Source organism: Phacochoerus africanus, chromosome 8, assembly GCF_016906955.1.
Source record: "Phacochoerus africanus isolate WHEZ1 chromosome 8, ROS_Pafr_v1, whole genome shotgun sequence".
In the NCBI taxonomy this organism is placed as follows: domain Eukaryota; kingdom Metazoa; phylum Chordata; class Mammalia; order Artiodactyla; family Suidae; genus Phacochoerus; species Phacochoerus africanus.
In genome coordinates this window covers 54,149,014-54,164,882 of record NC_062551.1, presented here as the reverse complement: position 1 = coordinate 54,164,882, position 15,869 = coordinate 54,149,014, and the positions used below count along the sequence as shown (strand labels likewise).

At 54.4% G+C, this 15,869-nt stretch overlaps 2 protein-coding genes across 4 annotated transcripts; one reads left to right on the top strand and one right to left on the bottom strand.

Moving 5' to 3' along the window:
* The first annotated feature begins 14 nt into the window (after nt 1-14).
* Nucleotides 15-10,103, top strand: TULP2 (TUB like protein 2). 2 transcript variants are annotated; one of them, XM_047789979.1, is made up of 13 exons: nt 15-663; nt 945-977; nt 1,535-1,586; nt 1,997-2,123; nt 2,893-3,030; nt 3,269-3,385; nt 5,290-5,411; nt 6,254-6,565; nt 7,616-7,728; nt 8,497-8,611; nt 8,688-8,786; nt 8,997-9,168; nt 9,435-10,103. In XM_047789979.1, the coding sequence occupies exons 2-13, from the start codon at nt 946-948 to the stop codon at nt 9,566-9,568; spliced, it is 1,533 nt and encodes a 510-aa protein (XP_047645935.1). In that variant the 5' UTR covers nt 15-663; nt 945; the 3' UTR covers nt 9,569-10,103. The 2 variants fall into 2 exon arrangements, with proteins under 2 accessions (XP_047645935.1, XP_047645934.1); XM_047789978.1 differs by lacking the exons at nt 15-663; nt 945-977; nt 1,535-1,586; nt 1,997-2,123 and adding an exon at nt 2,604-2,720 and having other exon boundaries at nt 8,997-9,500.
* A 1,234-nt stretch (nt 10,104-11,337) lies between these two features.
* On the bottom strand, nt 11,338-14,763 carry PPP1R15A (protein phosphatase 1 regulatory subunit 15A). 2 transcript variants are annotated; one of them, XM_047791979.1, is made up of 3 exons: nt 14,525-14,763; nt 12,172-13,812; nt 11,338-11,783 (listed from the first exon to the last, which is right to left on the bottom strand). In XM_047791979.1, the coding sequence occupies exons 2-3, from the start codon at nt 13,801-13,803 to the stop codon at nt 11,439-11,441; spliced, it is 1,977 nt and encodes a 658-aa protein (XP_047647935.1). In that variant the 5' UTR covers nt 13,804-13,812; nt 14,525-14,763; the 3' UTR covers nt 11,338-11,438. The 2 variants fall into 2 exon arrangements, with proteins under 2 accessions (XP_047647935.1, XP_047647934.1); XM_047791978.1 differs by having other exon boundaries at nt 12,172-13,809; nt 14,525-14,762.
* Between the last annotated feature and the right edge of the window lie 1,106 nt (nt 14,764-15,869).

The following is a 15,869-nucleotide window of genomic DNA, read 5'->3' as shown; positions in this document are numbered from 1 at the left end:
TGGCCTTTTCTCGAAAGCCTAGGCTTCTGGCTCGGAAGCCCTACCTCTTGACGTCACATTTCCTGCTTTTTAGGCGAAAGAACGGAGATTTTCAAAGAGAACTACAACGCCCTGCGGGCGGGACGAAAAGGAGTCCACTTTGGCGGACATTTTGGCCCCTCTGCCTCATGGGAGTTGTAGTTTTCTCATTTATTTTTCCCCCGAGAATTGGCTGTAAGTTACAGATAGGTAGTAACTGGCAGAGGTCACGTTGTACGTTTCTTTTCTAAGAGAGGCGCGTAGAGCGGGTCTGCGATACAACCTCTGTCAGGTCCCTTTAAGGAACACCTGCATGCGTTTCCAATTCAGAACCCCTGGCGCAGTGTTGCCTAGTTGCAGCAAAGGCCCAGAGTCATTGCTTTGTTAGAAGTGGAGGGTGGGGAGCCAGGAGGGAAGGGATTAGGGCAGGTCCCAGTGGGAATCCCCCTCCCACTTCCTGAGCCCTCTTTTTTCCCCTGCTTACTTCCTAGAGACCCAGAGATTAGCTCCATTAGCTCCCCGGCTCCCAAAGACAGGGTCAGGTATGTTCAGAAATTTGCCTGAGGGGCAAGACGCTGAAGTGCAAAAGTGAAAAGCCTCACCAGGCAGGAGAGGAACAGAGGGAGTCTCCAGGATCCCAGGCAGGTGGGTGCAGGGGGTCTGGGGTCACTGGGGGTGGGGTGTTTCGAGCCAAAGAGTCCTGAGTTCCCATGCCCGGGTATAGGAGAGAGTTATTTGGGGAAGAGAAAACTGGAATCCTGGGTTGCTGATAGTGATGACAGCTGGAATCAGGCTGCCGGGTCCCTAACAAATGTTGGTGCTGGACTTGTGGCTACCTGGGTCCAGGAGAAAATTTAAAATTTAAGATCAGGTGTTGGAAGACAGAGTTGGGATGTTGGGTCTGACTGCTTGTTTTGCTTCTCCAGAATGTCTCAGGAGAATAGTACATGGAAGAGAAAGTAAGTGGGAAAATGGAATGGACAGGGGTGGAGATGGGGGTGCAAGAGGGAACTCAGAGTTTGAGCATGCCCACACCCACTCAGCTCTTCATCAGCCTTGCAGGAAGGAGCTAGGGGCCTGGACTTCTGGGTCCTACCTAAAGGGAGGGAGCTACAGATGAAGCCTCCTGGGTCAGAGAGAGGAAGTGGGGGGGCTTGGAGCCCAGAGACAGGAGGGGCCTGGGATGTCTGAGTCCTGGATTCTAGACAGGCCAGTGCTTCAAGAAAGAGCTTCAGAACTGGTGGGGGCCGTTGTGGCTCAGTGGAAAGGAATCTGAATAGTATTCATGAGGATGCTGATTCAACCCCTAGTCTGGGAACCTCCATATGCTGCGGGTGTGGCCCTGGAAAAAAAAAAAAAAAAAAAAAAAGCCTGGTGCAGCAGGCTCAGGTTCTGCCTCTTCTGTGACCTCACAAGTGTTCAGAATCTTAGGCTGGGCAGGGGGGAAGGATGGGAGGGGCTCTTGGGAAACTGAGGTGCCCTGCTTGCCATCACCATAAGCCTGCACCTCTCTCAGGGCCCTGGGTGATGAGCTTGCTGCCCTGAGGCTGCAGAAGCTGGAACAGCAGGTACGGTACTGAGGAATCCTGCCACCCTCACTCTTCCAACCTCCGTTACACCCCCAGGAGCTCCATCCCCAGGACTTGCTCTGGAACTCCTGGTCCTTGTTGGTTTTCTCAGAGCCTCAAGTTTTGCAAGTGGAAATGAGAAACAGGAATTTGGGATCTTAAAGAGGCAAACCTTGGTGATGAGACTCCAACATTTCTAAAGAACAAGGATTCTGGAGAGCAGGACTCCTGGGGGAGGAGGGGACTGGATGCCAGTCCTCCTGGATCTAGAAAGAAGTTACTGAGAGTTTGAGGGCCTGGACTTCTGGAACTTTCCCACCCATGCAGGCCTCCCGTTGCCCCAGGCCCCCTTCACCCCTGTCTTCCGGTCGGGTTCCTGGCCCCCATGTACCCTTTTCCCGCTCCAGCAGTGGTGGCTGTTTGAGAAGAAGCAGCGACGGAAGCGCCTAGAGCCCGTCATGGTTCAGGCCAATCCTGATGCTGCCCTGCGGCCCCGGCGACCGTGGCGGCGGGAGGAGCGCCGCCTAGGCCGCAGAGGTGAGGAAAGGTTCCCAGGGCCTCCGAGGAGCCTAGGCCTGGGAGGGAGGGGTCTGTGTCAGTGTGGGGGCGGGGCCCAGAAGGCTTAGTGGGGAGGGGCCTGGTGGCGCCCTGGGGCGAGGACTTGGTCGAGCGCAGGGGCGGGGCCTGACGGAACCTTTGGGCGGAGCCTAGGAGGGCCAGTGCGCAGGGCCTGTGGGGGCCCAGGGGTGACGTTTTCCTGGGCTAGGATATCTAATGCGTTCCGTTCCTCGAGAGTTTGGGGGCGGGGCCGGGGAGAGTGCTGGTGTTAGGGTCCGGTGCATCCGGAGGGTGGGGCCTGAAACAATCCTGTGATTGGCCTGTTAGAGCTCTGGGGTGGAGCCTGGAACCGGGAACCTTTTGGAGAGCGTAGGGGCGGGGCCTAAGGAGTCTTGGGGCGGGGTCTGGCAGAGCTGGGGGCGGGACCTGGAAAAACCCTGGGAAGCAGTTGGGAAGAGCCTGAGGGCGGAAGTTGGCAAACCCTGAGGTCGGACGTGGGTACTTTAGAGTCGGGGTACAGGACAGAGTGAGGCCGGCGTGGGATTGTTTACACATGGAATCCGCGACAATTTAGCGGTAGGGCTGTGCTTATTTGAGCCTTGAGACCGAGTTAGGGTTCTGAGTGGTTCTCGGGGGTTCGGGTTGTCAGTCAGTCACGGGTGATGTCCGGGAGCCCAATGAGGAGGCAGATCTCAGAGGACTGGAGCTTGTACATCGTGTTAATGGGCTTTGCCGCACCTTCTCCCAGGCCCTGGGAACCCTTTCCTTCGGGAGAACGTGCCAGAGGCGCATCTGCACCCTGGTGCCCACAGTGTCCTGGGTACTGTGAGCTGCGGTGGAGATGGCAGTGGCGAGTGTGGCCCCCTGTCGTCGTCAACAGAAGCAGGTACTCTCAAGTCCTTGGGCCGCCTGTACCCTAGAACTCCACTCCCACTAAAACCCAGGAATCTGAAACCTCAGTCCTGGCTCTCCAAAGGACCCCCTCAGGCCCTCCTATCCCTCACACCAAGCGTCCAAGTCCTAAACTTTCTTCTCCAAACCCGGGAATCTGAATCTCCAGCCCTTTCCGCTCCCAGTATTCAAAAGTCCCTATCTCTGGTCCCCCTCCCTGTTCTGACTACCAGATGTTTCTGATCTGGAGTTGGAGGAAGTCTCCATGGAGGATGTTCCTGCCTTGCCACCTCCTTATGAAGAGCTTCCAGGGACTCGTCGCAGAGGCTGGGCAGCCCGCCAACATCCTGGTAATTTTGGTGACATTGGGTAAAACCTGGCTTCCGGGTCCATGTGGGAAATCCTTCCCCTTTTTGTAACAGCTTTGTTGAGATGTGTTTCATATACTATACAATTCAGTCATTTAAAGTTTGTAGCTCATGGAGTTCCCGCGTGGCTCAGTGGTTAACGAATCCAACTAGGAACCATGAGGTTGTGGGTTCGGTCCCTGCCCTTGCTCAGTGGGTTAATGATCCAGCGTTGCAGTGAGCTGCGGTGTAGGTTGCAGCCGCGGCTCGGATCCCGCGTTGCTGTAGCTCTGGCATAGGCCAGTGGCTACAGCTCCAATTCGACCCCTAGCCTGGGAAGCTCCATGTGCCGTGTGAGCGGTCCAAGAAATGGCAAAAAGACAAAAAAAAAAAAGTTTGTAGCTCAGAGTTCCCGTTGTGGCTCAGTGGAAACGAATCTGACTAGTATCCATGAAGACATGTGTTCAATCCGTAACCTATACGGATCCTGTGTTGCCGTGAGCTGTGGTGTAGGTCACAGATGCTGCTGCTTGGATCCTGCATTGCTGTGGCTGTGGTGTGGGCCAGAAGCTCTAGCTCTGATTCAACCCCTAGTCTGGAAACTTTCATATGCTGCAGGTGCAGCCCTAAAAAACAAAACAAAAATAATAAAGTTTTTTTTATTATATTTACTGAGATATGCAACATTACCACAATCAATTATTATTATTGCTTTTTGTCTTTTCAGGGCCGCACGAATGGCATATGGAGGCTCCCAGGCTAGGGGTCTAATCAGAGCTGTAGCCGCCAGCCTACACCACAGCCACAGCAACGCAGGATCTGAGCTGCATCTGCGATCTACATCACAGCACACGGCAACACTGGATCCTTAACCCACTGAGCAAGGCCAGGGATCGAACCCGAAACCACATGGTTCTTAGTTGGATTCATTTCCACTGCACCACCACAGGAACTCCCACCACAATCAATTTTAGAATGAATTATCATAACCCACAAAAGAAAATCCTGTACCTTTTTTTTTTTCTTTTTTGGTTGCCCCATTGCATATGGAGTTCTCTGGCCCTGGGAACTGATCACCACAGCTGCAGGAACACTGGATCATTTAACCCACCGTGCTGAGCCAGGAATCTAACCTGCATCCTGGTGCTGCAGAGATGTGCAGATCTCATTGGGCCACATCAAGAACTCCAACCCTGTATCTTTTATCAGCACCTCCCCCCCATTTCTCCCAGATCTAAGTAACCACTAATCTTTTTTTCTGTCTCTTTAAATTTGCCTATTCTGGTCATTTTATATATAGGGTAATACAGTATATAGGAGTTCCCTGGGAGCTCAGGAGTTTAAGGATCCAGCGTAGTCTGCTGTTATGGCACAGGTCATTGCTGTGCAAGGAATGGATCCCTGGCCTGGGAACTCCCACATGCCATGGGCATAGCCAAAAAGAAAGAAAGAAAGGATTATACAGTATATGGTCTTTTGTGATTGGCTGCTTCTGCTGCTTAGCATGTTTTCAAAGTTTATGTCGTAGCCTTATGAGTGCCCCATTCCTTTTTATTTCTTAGTAACATTCCATTGTAGTGGCATGATATTCTGGGATATCACCTTAAACTCCACTCCCCCTCCAACATTAGTTTCTTAGTCTTTTAGATGCTCTCTCTGGGACCAGAGGAAGGGAGAATTCTGACCCCTCCCTATCTTTAGATTCAGGGCAGTCAGAGACTTCTCAGCTTGTGTAGAGGGGAAGGGAGAGGGGAGGGGTAGGAACTGGCCAGTGAAGTTGATGAGAAATAGAGGTCAGAAGGCCAGGAGTTCTGGCCTTCTTCAGCTAGAACTGGTGACCTTGTCCCTAGCTCTTGCGACCCAGCCATGCTGAGTTCAGACTTCTTAGGGTTTCTTTCACCCTTTAGGGGGCAGTGCTGAGAATGAGAGCAAATCCCAGGATGTTGGAGATGGATACGAGGTGCCCAGCCTGAGACCAAACTCTGGAATGGATGGTGATGGGGGTCATGGAGACTTGGCCTCTGACAAGGTGGGAGGTGGCACAGCCAATAAGGATATAGGAGAAGGAGGGCTAATCTCAGACTCTAGGGAGGAGGGAGGGCCAAAATTCTGCAGCCCAGTCAAGGACCCCCTTTTAAAATTTTTTTCGTTTTTTTTTTTTTTGGTTTTTAGGGCCCCACCTGAGGCATATGGAAGTTCTCAAGCTAGGGGTCAAATCGGAGCTACAGCTGCCAGCCTATGCCACATCAGCAAGGGATCCAGATGCATGTGACCTACACCCCAGGTCATGGCAACACAGGATCCCCAACCTACTAAGCGAGGGCAGGGGTTGAACCTGTATCCTCATGGATGCTAGTTGGATTTGTTTCCACTGAGCCACAATGGGAACTCCAAGGGCCCTTTTTACTGGCGTGTGGAGTTATGTTTGGGCTAGCAGAAGCTCTTGTGTGCACCAATAAGTCAATCTAGAGGATTTGAATTGATGTGGGCGTATATACCCACCAAAAGGCAGAGAGCTTTGGAGACGGTGAAAGAGTGATACGAAAGGGCCCGTGGGCACTCTGGTATCTTAGTTGAGTAGATCCGGGTAGTATTATGTGTTATGCAGACCCAATGAACACTGGTATTAGCGGCACTGGTTTCAAAGGGATTCTCCAATCGGTCGGTGGGATGGGTGTGGCCACAGAGAGTGCTGACCAATGAGCAGGTGGAGAGGGCTTGGCTGGGTGGGCCCCTTGAACGTAGTGGCCAATCAGTAGGTGGCTGAGAAAACGGGCTTGAGAGAGGGCGTGATCCTGAGCTGGGCTGGCCAATTACTAGTTGGCAAGGTCTCAGCAGTCTTCTTCAACTTGAATTTGGCGCGTGGGCTAGGGCGAAGACCTGGAAGAGAAGAAAGAGGAATCGGAGTCTACAGGGAGGAACTCATGCTGCGTGGCCGACAAGGAGGTGTCCGAGGCCCCAGAAGGCATGGGCGGCGAGGGCAGCGGCGCTGCGGGGAGCTCGCCCGGCTTGCCTCCCTGCGCCCCAGGCCCTCGGCTGGGCGAGGATATGGCAGCGTATGTGATGCGGCCAGCGCTGTTCGGTCGCATGGTGCAGTGTCTCATCAGCCGCGACAGGCGCGGTGTAGACAAGGGCTTTTTCCCTTTCTACTATCTCTACCTGGAGGCGGCCGACGGCCAGAAGGTGGGGTCTGGCATCTTTGGGCTAAAAGTCCCACCTCCCAGGGGGCAAGCCCCTCCCCTTTGTGAGCGAGGTCAAGATTTTCGCCAATCCAGGCGTTGCGCGAAGGGAGCGAAGGCCGTTCAGCTCCAACGCCAAGCGCTGCCTTTTACAGACCTAGGCTCCTTTCCTTCCCGAGCTCAGTGGCATAGGCCCGCCCCATCCCCAGATCAAGTCCTGCCCCTTCTCGAGATAGGGTCGCCTTTCTCAGCGTTAGGCCACGCCCTCTCAGGGCCCCAAACCCCGCCCCTTACGGACCCTCTCGAGGTATTGGCCCCTCAACGAACCTTCTGTGCTATCAGCCCCCCCCCAATCCTGGGACAGGCTCCACCTCTCAGGAGCCAAGGCTCTCCCCTCGTGGATTTTCCATCCAGAGCCAAACGAGACCCCTCTCAATGTGGCCATTCTCTCGAGATTCTCTCCTCAAGGGGCCCCGCCTCTTCCAGAAAGAGGTTATTCCCTACTCAGTGCCAGCCTCAGTATCCCCGTTGAAGCACCTACCAAGTCTTGCTGCAATGTTCCAAGTGAGGCTCTTCCCTATTCTCCATAGCCAGGCCCTGCCTGGGATCAGCCCCAGCCCCTGAACCCAATGGTGGAAGGAATGAGGGGGAGAAATAAAGATGGGAAGTGAGGAGTTCCCGTCGTGGTGCAGAGGAAACAAATCCGACTAGGAACCGTGAGGTTGGGGGTTCAATCCCTGGCCTCGCTCAGTGGGATAAGGATCTGGCGTTGCTGTGGCTGTGGTGTAGGCTGGCAGCTGTAGCTCTGATTGGACCCCCTAGCCCGGGAGCCTCCATGTACTGCAGGTGCGGCCCTAAACAGCAAAAAACAAAAAAACAAAAAAAACCTTCCTTCAGTGAAAACTGCACCTCCCAGCCAGGCTTGGGACACTTATTGTTCCATTAGCCTTTCCTCTGTCTTGGGGACATGGTGTTTCCTTGTCTTTGGACCCCTAGCCCTAGCCAGATGCCAGAAATCTATTCTAATCTAAAGTGCTGTTTCTCACATCCACAGCACTTCCTTCTCTCTGGGCGCAAGAGAAAAAGGAGCAAAACCCCTAATTACCTCATCTCCCTGGACCACACAGACCTATCTCGAGATGGGGACAACTTTGTGGGCAAAGTCAGGTGGGCAGAGTCCTGATGTATGTAAGAAGCAGGTGGCAGTGGCAGAGGACTTGTACGGGGGTGGGGGGGTGTGAAGGAGACAACTGAACTACACTTCCCAGCAGGCCATAGGGTACAAGTTCCATCTGCTCTAGGACTTTTTCCTCTTATTGATTGATGAGCTTTGTTGCACCCCCAGGGTGGTTGGGAATAGAACTGAAGATTTTAGAGCAGAGGCTGGCATTTAAGGCATTTGACCTCTTCTTTGTTTTTTGTTTTTTTTTAACAGCCGCACCTGTGGCATATGGAAGTTTCCAGGCTAGGGGAGCTGCAGCTGCTGGCCTACACACAACCACAGCAATTCGGGATCCAAGCTGCGTCTGCAACCTACACCACAGCTCGAGGCAATGCTGGATCCTTAACCCAGTGACTGAGGCCAGGGATCGAACCCACATCCTCATGGATACTAGTCGGGTTCTTAACCCACTGAGCCACAATGGGAACTCCAAGACATTTGACTTCTTGAGGGGCAAGGGGCTGGGACAACTAATTCCTGTGGGAGAAGAGGGCTGGGATATGTGGGCTCTTTTGTCTCTTCCTAAAAGGCCTAGGCAGGAGGCTAAAAACCAGGGCTCACCAAAGAGAGAGGGGTCTGAGACTGAATCCATGAAACACACAGAACATGAATCTTATGTAGAGGATTAATTAGAAGAGTTGACAGGATGACATGGGAAAGCAGTTGTGTGCTGAAAAATAATTTTTATTCTGACCACTCCCCTCCTGGAGCAGATCTAATGCCTTGGGCACCAAGTTCACCATCTTTGACAATGGGGTGAATCCCGAAAGGAAGAATTTTGTCACAGAGACAGCTCGGATCAGGGAGGAGCTGGGGGCTGTGTGTTACGTGAGTGTCCGGGAGAATGGAGCAGGACGGTGGGGAGGGAGAAAGAAACAGGCCAAAAGAAGCATTCTACCCCCAGGAGACCAACTTCTTGGGATTACGAGGGCCCCGGAAAATGACTTTGATCATCCCAGGAATCGACGCCCAGAACCGGAGAATCGGTGTTCAGCCACAAAATGTGAGTGGGTCAGTGGGGATGAGCCATGGATCCTGGGCGGGAGACGAGGGGGGATGGGGTTCGATGCGTTGCGTAAAGTCCCATGTGAAACCAGGACTTTGTCAAACTTGTGTGTCTCAGGAAGGAGATCCTAGGGCCTCAACATTCTGGGTTTGGAGAAAAAAAGTCGGTTGGTGGTTGATTAACCACACTCGCTACTTTACCCTCTAGGAACAGGAGTCGCTACTGAGTCGGCTCCAACGGGGTGCCACCCAAGGGCTGGTCCTGATGCAAAATAAAGCTCCATTGTGGAGCGACGAGAGCGGCGTCTACGTGCTCAATTTTCACGGTCGCGTCACTCGGGCCTCGGTTAAGAACTTCCAGATCGTGCATCGGGATGACCGTGAGCTCCTAGGAACTGGTTTACCTGGGCAAGGGAGCGTTAGCGGAGAGAACTACTTCTCCCATGAGCACTTGAGCGTTTTTCCTCGGCGGGGCGAATTCCACGCTATTGCAAAGCCTCTTGGGAAGTGTAGTTCACACGGGACTCAGAGGGATTACTGGCTAGAAAAGGCGCTGCACAGCTTTTCGGGGGTCGTAGTTCTCGCGGCTCAGGCACGCCGCAGAGAAACCAGACCCCTTAGGTTTCATTTCTGACTTCCTCCTCAGCGGACTACCTGGTGCTCCAGTTCGGCCGCATTGCCCCAGACATGTTCACCATGGACTTCCGCTTCCCACTCTGCCCACTCCAAGCCTTCGCCATCTGCTTGTCCAGTTTGGATTGGAAGCTGGCATGTGGGTAAATTCAATGAAATCCTCTCATCGGCTTCTGTGCCTTCTCATTTGGAGAAAGGGCCCCAGCGTGGCTTCTTTTGCACCAGTTTTCTATCACCCAACACCTATGTAGATGCTGCCTGGGTACCCCATCCTAGGCTTTTCAGCAGCACTCGCTCTTTGGAATTCACAGTCTGATTGTGGGGGTAGGTCTTAACAAAAAATCAAAATGCTCATCGGCGGTGAAGTAGGAAGGCACATGGAGGCACAAACTGGCCGGCTGGGTCGGAGCAAGGCATGTCTGAAAAAATATCACCATACTACATCTGAGAAATCCTAGGGACCTGGCTGAGCCAGAGGGCTCAGGAATGGGAACATCATGCAGTGGCCACAGCTCATACCAAGGTCTTAAGGTGGAAGGGGGCTTGGTTTGTTGGGAATGAAAGGATAGCTTAGCAGGAGCCAGGAGAACCTATGGGGACGGGCAGGGAATGAAGCTGGATAAGATGGGGGCCACTCTTTTTGCTTTTGCTTTTTAGGGCTGCAGCTGAGGCATATGGAGAATCCCAGGCTAGGGATCGAATTGGAGCTACAGCTGCTGGCCTACACCACAGCCACAGCAACTCGGGATCCGAGCCGTGTCTGTGACCTATACCACAGCTCACGGCAAGGCCAGATCTTTAACCCACTGGGGGAGGCCCGGGATCCAACCCGCTCATGGTTACTAGTTGGGTTCATTTCCAATGCACCACAATGGGAACTCCCCTTTTATTTAAATTGCTGAGGGAGTTCCCGCGTGGCTCAGTGGTTAACGAATCCAACTAGGAACCATGAGGTTGCGGGTTCGATCCCTGGCCTTGCTCATTGGGTTAAGGATCCGGCGTTGCCGTGAGCTGTGGTGTAGGTGGCAGACGCGGCTCGGATCCCGCATCGCTGTGGCTCTGGTGTAGCCCGGTAGCTACAACTCAGATTAGACCCCTAGCCTGGGAACCTCCATGTGCCGTGGAAGCGGCCCTCGAAAAGGCAAAAAAGACTAAATAAATAAATAAATAAATAAACTGCTGAGAAGGGTTCCAAGCTGGAAAGGTGAAGTTTTATGACTTCTTTGGGGCCTTACTCTCATAAGGTGTGAGCAATTGTTGGCTGCATTTTATGGATAAGTCTGTGGACACAGGAATTATAACTGTGAAATCAGGCAGCTGAAAGCCTTGAGGAACTCTGCACCTGCCAGTGGAGGTTGAGTCTTTGTTTTCCAGGGACACACAGAAAACTGGAGCTTACCGTTTTTTAGGGATTAGTGAATCCAACTCCCAGCCCCTTTGGTGTGATACCTGTCCTAAGTTTAATAAAATTTGGTGGAGTTCCCGTCATGACTCGGTGGTTAATGAACCCGACTGGTATCGATAAGGAGGCGGGATGGGTCCCTGGCCTCGCTCAGTGGGTTAAGGAATTGGTGTTGCCTTGAGCTGTGGTGTAGGTCACAGATCCTGCGTTGCAGGCCGGCAGCTGCAGCTCTGATGCGACCGCTAGCCTGGGAACCTCCATATGCTGCGGGTGGGGCCCTAAAAAAGACAAAAGACCAAAATAAATAAAATTTGGGCAGAAGCTGAAGAAAAATAACAAAACCCACCACTTGGTTTAAAAGCAGCCTCAGGATGGGAAGAGGCAAAGTCAAGAGATGATGGGAAATGTAGTTTATCTTCTATTGAGGCACTTGTCTTGACGCTGTTCCCCCTAATTGTCTTGGGGACCCAGGAGCAGTGGCTGCTAGATAGTTCAGACACGCACGGAGAAGCACTCACTACAAAAAGCTTTATTCCTTACATCAATTCACACACGAAAATAGTTTTAAAAAAAACAAACCAAATAAATAGTTAATAACAGGGAAACTACTTCATCTCAGCCACGCCTCCCACTGAGGTCCAGGCCAGGAGACACCCAGGGACGGGAGGCGGAGGCCACATCATGGCTCAAGGGTGTGGCCAGGATGGGGGACGTTGGTAAGGTCTGGGTAGGGGCAGCTAGGGTGCCCAGAGAAGTGGAGGGGTTCCCGAGGCGTGCCCAGGCCCGAGCCCGGGCAGCAGGGGTGAGGTAGGGGCCCAGGACCTCTTCGGCCTGGGCGATGCGTCGGGCGAAGCGGCTCCGATCCCGGGCAAACTGCTCCCAGGGGCCTCTTCGGGCAGCCTGGGCGGGTCCGGCCCAGACCGCCAGGAGATGGACGGAGACCTTCTCAGAGAAGCGCACCTGGAGATGGACCGGCACCGACATGGGGAGACACAGCGATCCAGACCCAAGATCCGAAGGGCCGCAGGTGCAGGCGGGGAGGGAGGGAGGGAGAGAGAGAGAAGCAAACAATTAATTGCACCACAGCGCTTGTTATCAGGCTAGTCACCCGCCTGTCACCGGATTCTCTGTGACTCATCTGAAGCGGGAGGTGGTTCTCTGGGGTTGACATCAGCGAGACTGCTCCTTCCTCCCCACTGGGGCCCAGCCTCTTGCAAAGGATTGCATTACAGGGGACATGCCTCCCTGCGGAGCTCATGCGCAACCCTCTGCAACACGGGGGGACCCAGGAGTTCCAGCTCCCAGCCCTCTTCCCTGATGCTCAAGAATCTGAGCCCTCGGCACCCACCTTTCTGGTCTTTCGGGGAGGCTCTGGGTCCTGATGCCTGGCAGGGCTGGTGGGGGTTTCTGTGGGTTTGAGCCTCCGCTGCAGGCGGAGGGGCAGCCGAGAAGGAGCCCAGGGGGGTGGTGTCTTCTCTCCAGGTAAATAGATGGCCACTCGGAAGGGACAGGGCTCAGCTTCTTCCCGCTCTTCCGCAGCTTCCCCGCCCTCTGTTCCCTTCCCAGGCTGATACATCTGGTCCCGGCGGAGGGCACGCTGGGCCTGAAGGGAGGGACTTGGTCCCCAGTCAGCTGCTTCTGATTCCCCATCCTCTTCCTCCTCGTCGTCGTCCTCCTCCTCCGTGTCCTCTCCGGGTCGATACACCCAGGCCCTCAGGAAGGCACTTGTAGGTGGGACGGAAGGAGGACCAGCTTCTCCTTCCTCCTCAGCTGCTCCTGCATCACTGTCCCTGTCCTCCTCCTCGTCCTCCTCCTCTGTGTCCTCACTGGGTCGATACACCCAGGCTCTGAAGAAGGCACTTGGGTGCGGGCTGGAAGAGGGACCCTCAGCTTCTCTTTCCTCCTCAGCTTCTCCTTCCTCCTCAGCTGCTCCCTCGTCACTGTCCCCGTCTTCCTCCTCCTCCTCCTCTGTGTCCTCTCCGGGTCTGTACACCCAGGCCCTCAGGAAGGCACTTGTGAGTGGGCTGGAAGAGGGGCCCTCGGCTGCCCCCAGATCCCCGTCCTCATCCTTCTCTTCATCTTTCTCCTCTGAGATCTCCCTGGACTGATGCTGCCGGGTCCCGAGCAGGGAGCTGTGGGCTAGAATTGCGGAGTGGGGCTCTGGGCCAGCCTCTTGTTTCTCCACCTTTCTGTCCTCCTCCTCCTCAGGCTCCTCCCCTGAACAACACTCCCAGGCCCCGGGGTGGGAACCGAGGGATGAGGGGCAGGTGGAGGGCTTCGTGGCTGCTTTGTTCTCTGTTCTTTCTTCCTCTGTGGCTCCTTCCACTGCGCAGCACACCCAGGAGCAGGGCTGGGGTCCTGGAGCTGAGGGGGAGGTAGATGTTCTAGGAGCTTCTTTATTTACAGCTTCTCCAGCCTCCTCCTCCTCCTCCACCGCCACACCTGGACGACCCTCCCAGTGTGACAGAGGAAAAGTGAAGGTGATTACGTGTTTATCTTCAGTAACTGCTTCTTCCTGAGATTCTTCCTCCCTAGGAACGTCCTGCTGGACTCTCATCAGAAGGCTGGGGGACAGGGGAGCAGGAAGGCCATCCATAAATTCACTTCCGGGCTCTCTAGGGACGCGGGTTGCTGCTTCCCCACCACGCTCATCATCTGAAAGTCCCCAGGTTTCCAAAAGCAAACACTTGGCTTCCAGGTCAGGGTAGCTCCCCCAGGATGCTTCTTCATCCTCCTCAGTTGCTCTCCTCTCTCCAGGCTCTTCTTGTGGCTGGGTGGCCAGAGAAGCCTTTGTGTCTCCTTCCAGGCCAGGTTCTCCCGCGTCTGCCCTGGTTACTGCCTCCACTAGCCAGGGCTCTGGAGGGCCTGGGCCCCTCAGGTGGCTCCAGGCCCGGCTGAGAAGGCCCATCAGCGGGGACAGGAGAAAGGAGTGGGTAGCCCTCCAGGGGGCAGGCTGGTGGGGCACTTGGCCTGGGGCCATCTTTGTCTGCTGGGGAAAAGGGAGAAAAAAAAGGAAACGAGTTTAGAGGCCATTGAGGGGATAGCATCAGAGAGTGACCTTGAGTCATAGCAACACAAATAGTAACACGAATAGTAACACAAACAGCAACCAGAGAGGCCCCGCCCCACATTCCTTTCTCATCCCAGCCACACCCATCTCTGTCCCTAGTTTCCCAGCCTCTCTCAACACTCAGGAGTCTGGATCATCACTCATTCCTTCCTTAGCCCAAAGGGCTCCCAGCCCCATTTCCTCTCTGACCCATTAAATTCTAGTCCCAGGAAGCAAGAACCCAGGTCCTCTGCTTGCTTCCTCTGGGGACAAAGTCCTTGTCCCTTGCCTCTCTCATCCTCCTGAGGATTGAAAAATTAGGCGCCCACCATTCTCCTCCTTCCAAGACATAAAACTTCCGATCCCTAGATGGTGCCTTCTGGCTCCCAGACTCTTCCTCTGTCCGGCTCAGGACTCTAAGCTCCCAATTCCTCCTCCTTCCTAAGTCCGAGCCCTCGGGTCCGGCCTCGTCCCACCTCTCCAGAAAAAGGAGTTCAGGTTCCCAGGAGTCCTTAGGACACAGGAGTCCGAGCCCCGAACACCCCTATCTCGGAACTCAGAAGTTCGAGCTCCCTCCTCGTTATTGACCAGGATTCTAGTCCTTCGCCCCCAAACCCCTAGGAACCTAGATGTTCCGACCCCCTCAACTCACCAGCTCGGGATTGCGCGTCACCCTGGGGGCAGGAGCGTCGGCTGGGGCTGCCACAAGCGATCGCAGGTCCGGACAGCTCGGGAGTCCAGAGCGTTCATTTCGCCCTCCGGCGTCGGGCTCGGGGACTCAAGTTGTCACCGGCTGCTGCAAGCGTTGTCACGACGAATGGGCGCAAGGTCGCACGGAGAAACAAATACAAACACACCGGCTAGCCACTTAGGACATAAGGGTTGACGCGGCCCCCAGCGCTTTTATACACAAACGCAGCCGGACGTGGTGACGTCAGGGGAGGAGGCGGGGTTTCGAATCGTAATCATGACGGACGAAACGGAAAACAAGGTTGGACTTCTCGCGGAGATTCCGGACTTTATGATGTCACGGCGGTATTTCTGAGCGTGGCCACGCCCCGAAGCAAGCGAGCTGCCAATCAAACGCATGAACTGGTTAAGTTTTGAGCGCGCGAGCTCAACCTCTGTTCCAGGCAAACGCCGTTACTCCCCGCCCCCAATTTAGCCAGCCGGCCCCAGGCTAGAGTCTCCCACCCTCCAGTCCAGTTGGCTTCCTATCCGGTGTGGGAAGGTATCATTGTTTCCATTTCACAGATGGGGAAACTGAGTCTTGGGCATGAAATCACTTGCCCAAGGTGGGCACAGCGGAGTCTATATTCATTGCAAAAGAGAAAGAGAATGTGTAAGGGCCCTGAAGGCAGGCGCTTTTCTTTGCTCACTGCCTGTGTGACACATAGTAGGTGCTCAACAAATACGCGGTGAGAAATACTGGACCAAAACCTCAGATCCCATGCCTGTCTCAGGCACAAGGCGCCACTCCTAGGCTCCACCTACTTCAAATTTATACAGAACCTCCGCTTACACAAATTGAAATTCTAGCTGGGTATCACCAATATCAAGGGAGTGGGGGGGGGCGGTCTTTTGCCCCAAATTCCAGGCCTAGGGACATGGTTTCAGTCCCTGGCACCCCACCACCAACCTGGTCTGCAATCCTGTACCTCAAAATATGCCCAGGACCCAGGCCTCCCTCCTGAGAGGGCATCATCCTCAGTCTAGACCAGAGTTCTCACCTGGATCTGAGGTGGAGATTGCCACTGTCCACTTGACCCTCCTCTTGCCAGAACCCAGCAATCTGGGAGCTGCCCTCTCTTCTCTGGAGGACTTGGACCCATCCACTGCAAGCCACACCTCCAGACCCCAGCTCCATTCTCAAGTCCTGACTCCTGGCTCACACTTTGTCAGGTACCCAGTAGTCTGAGCCCCTACCCCACCCTTCCATTCCCAAGGTGCCAATCACCCAGGCTTTGGATCACAACCTGCCCCCTCAGGTCCTGGAG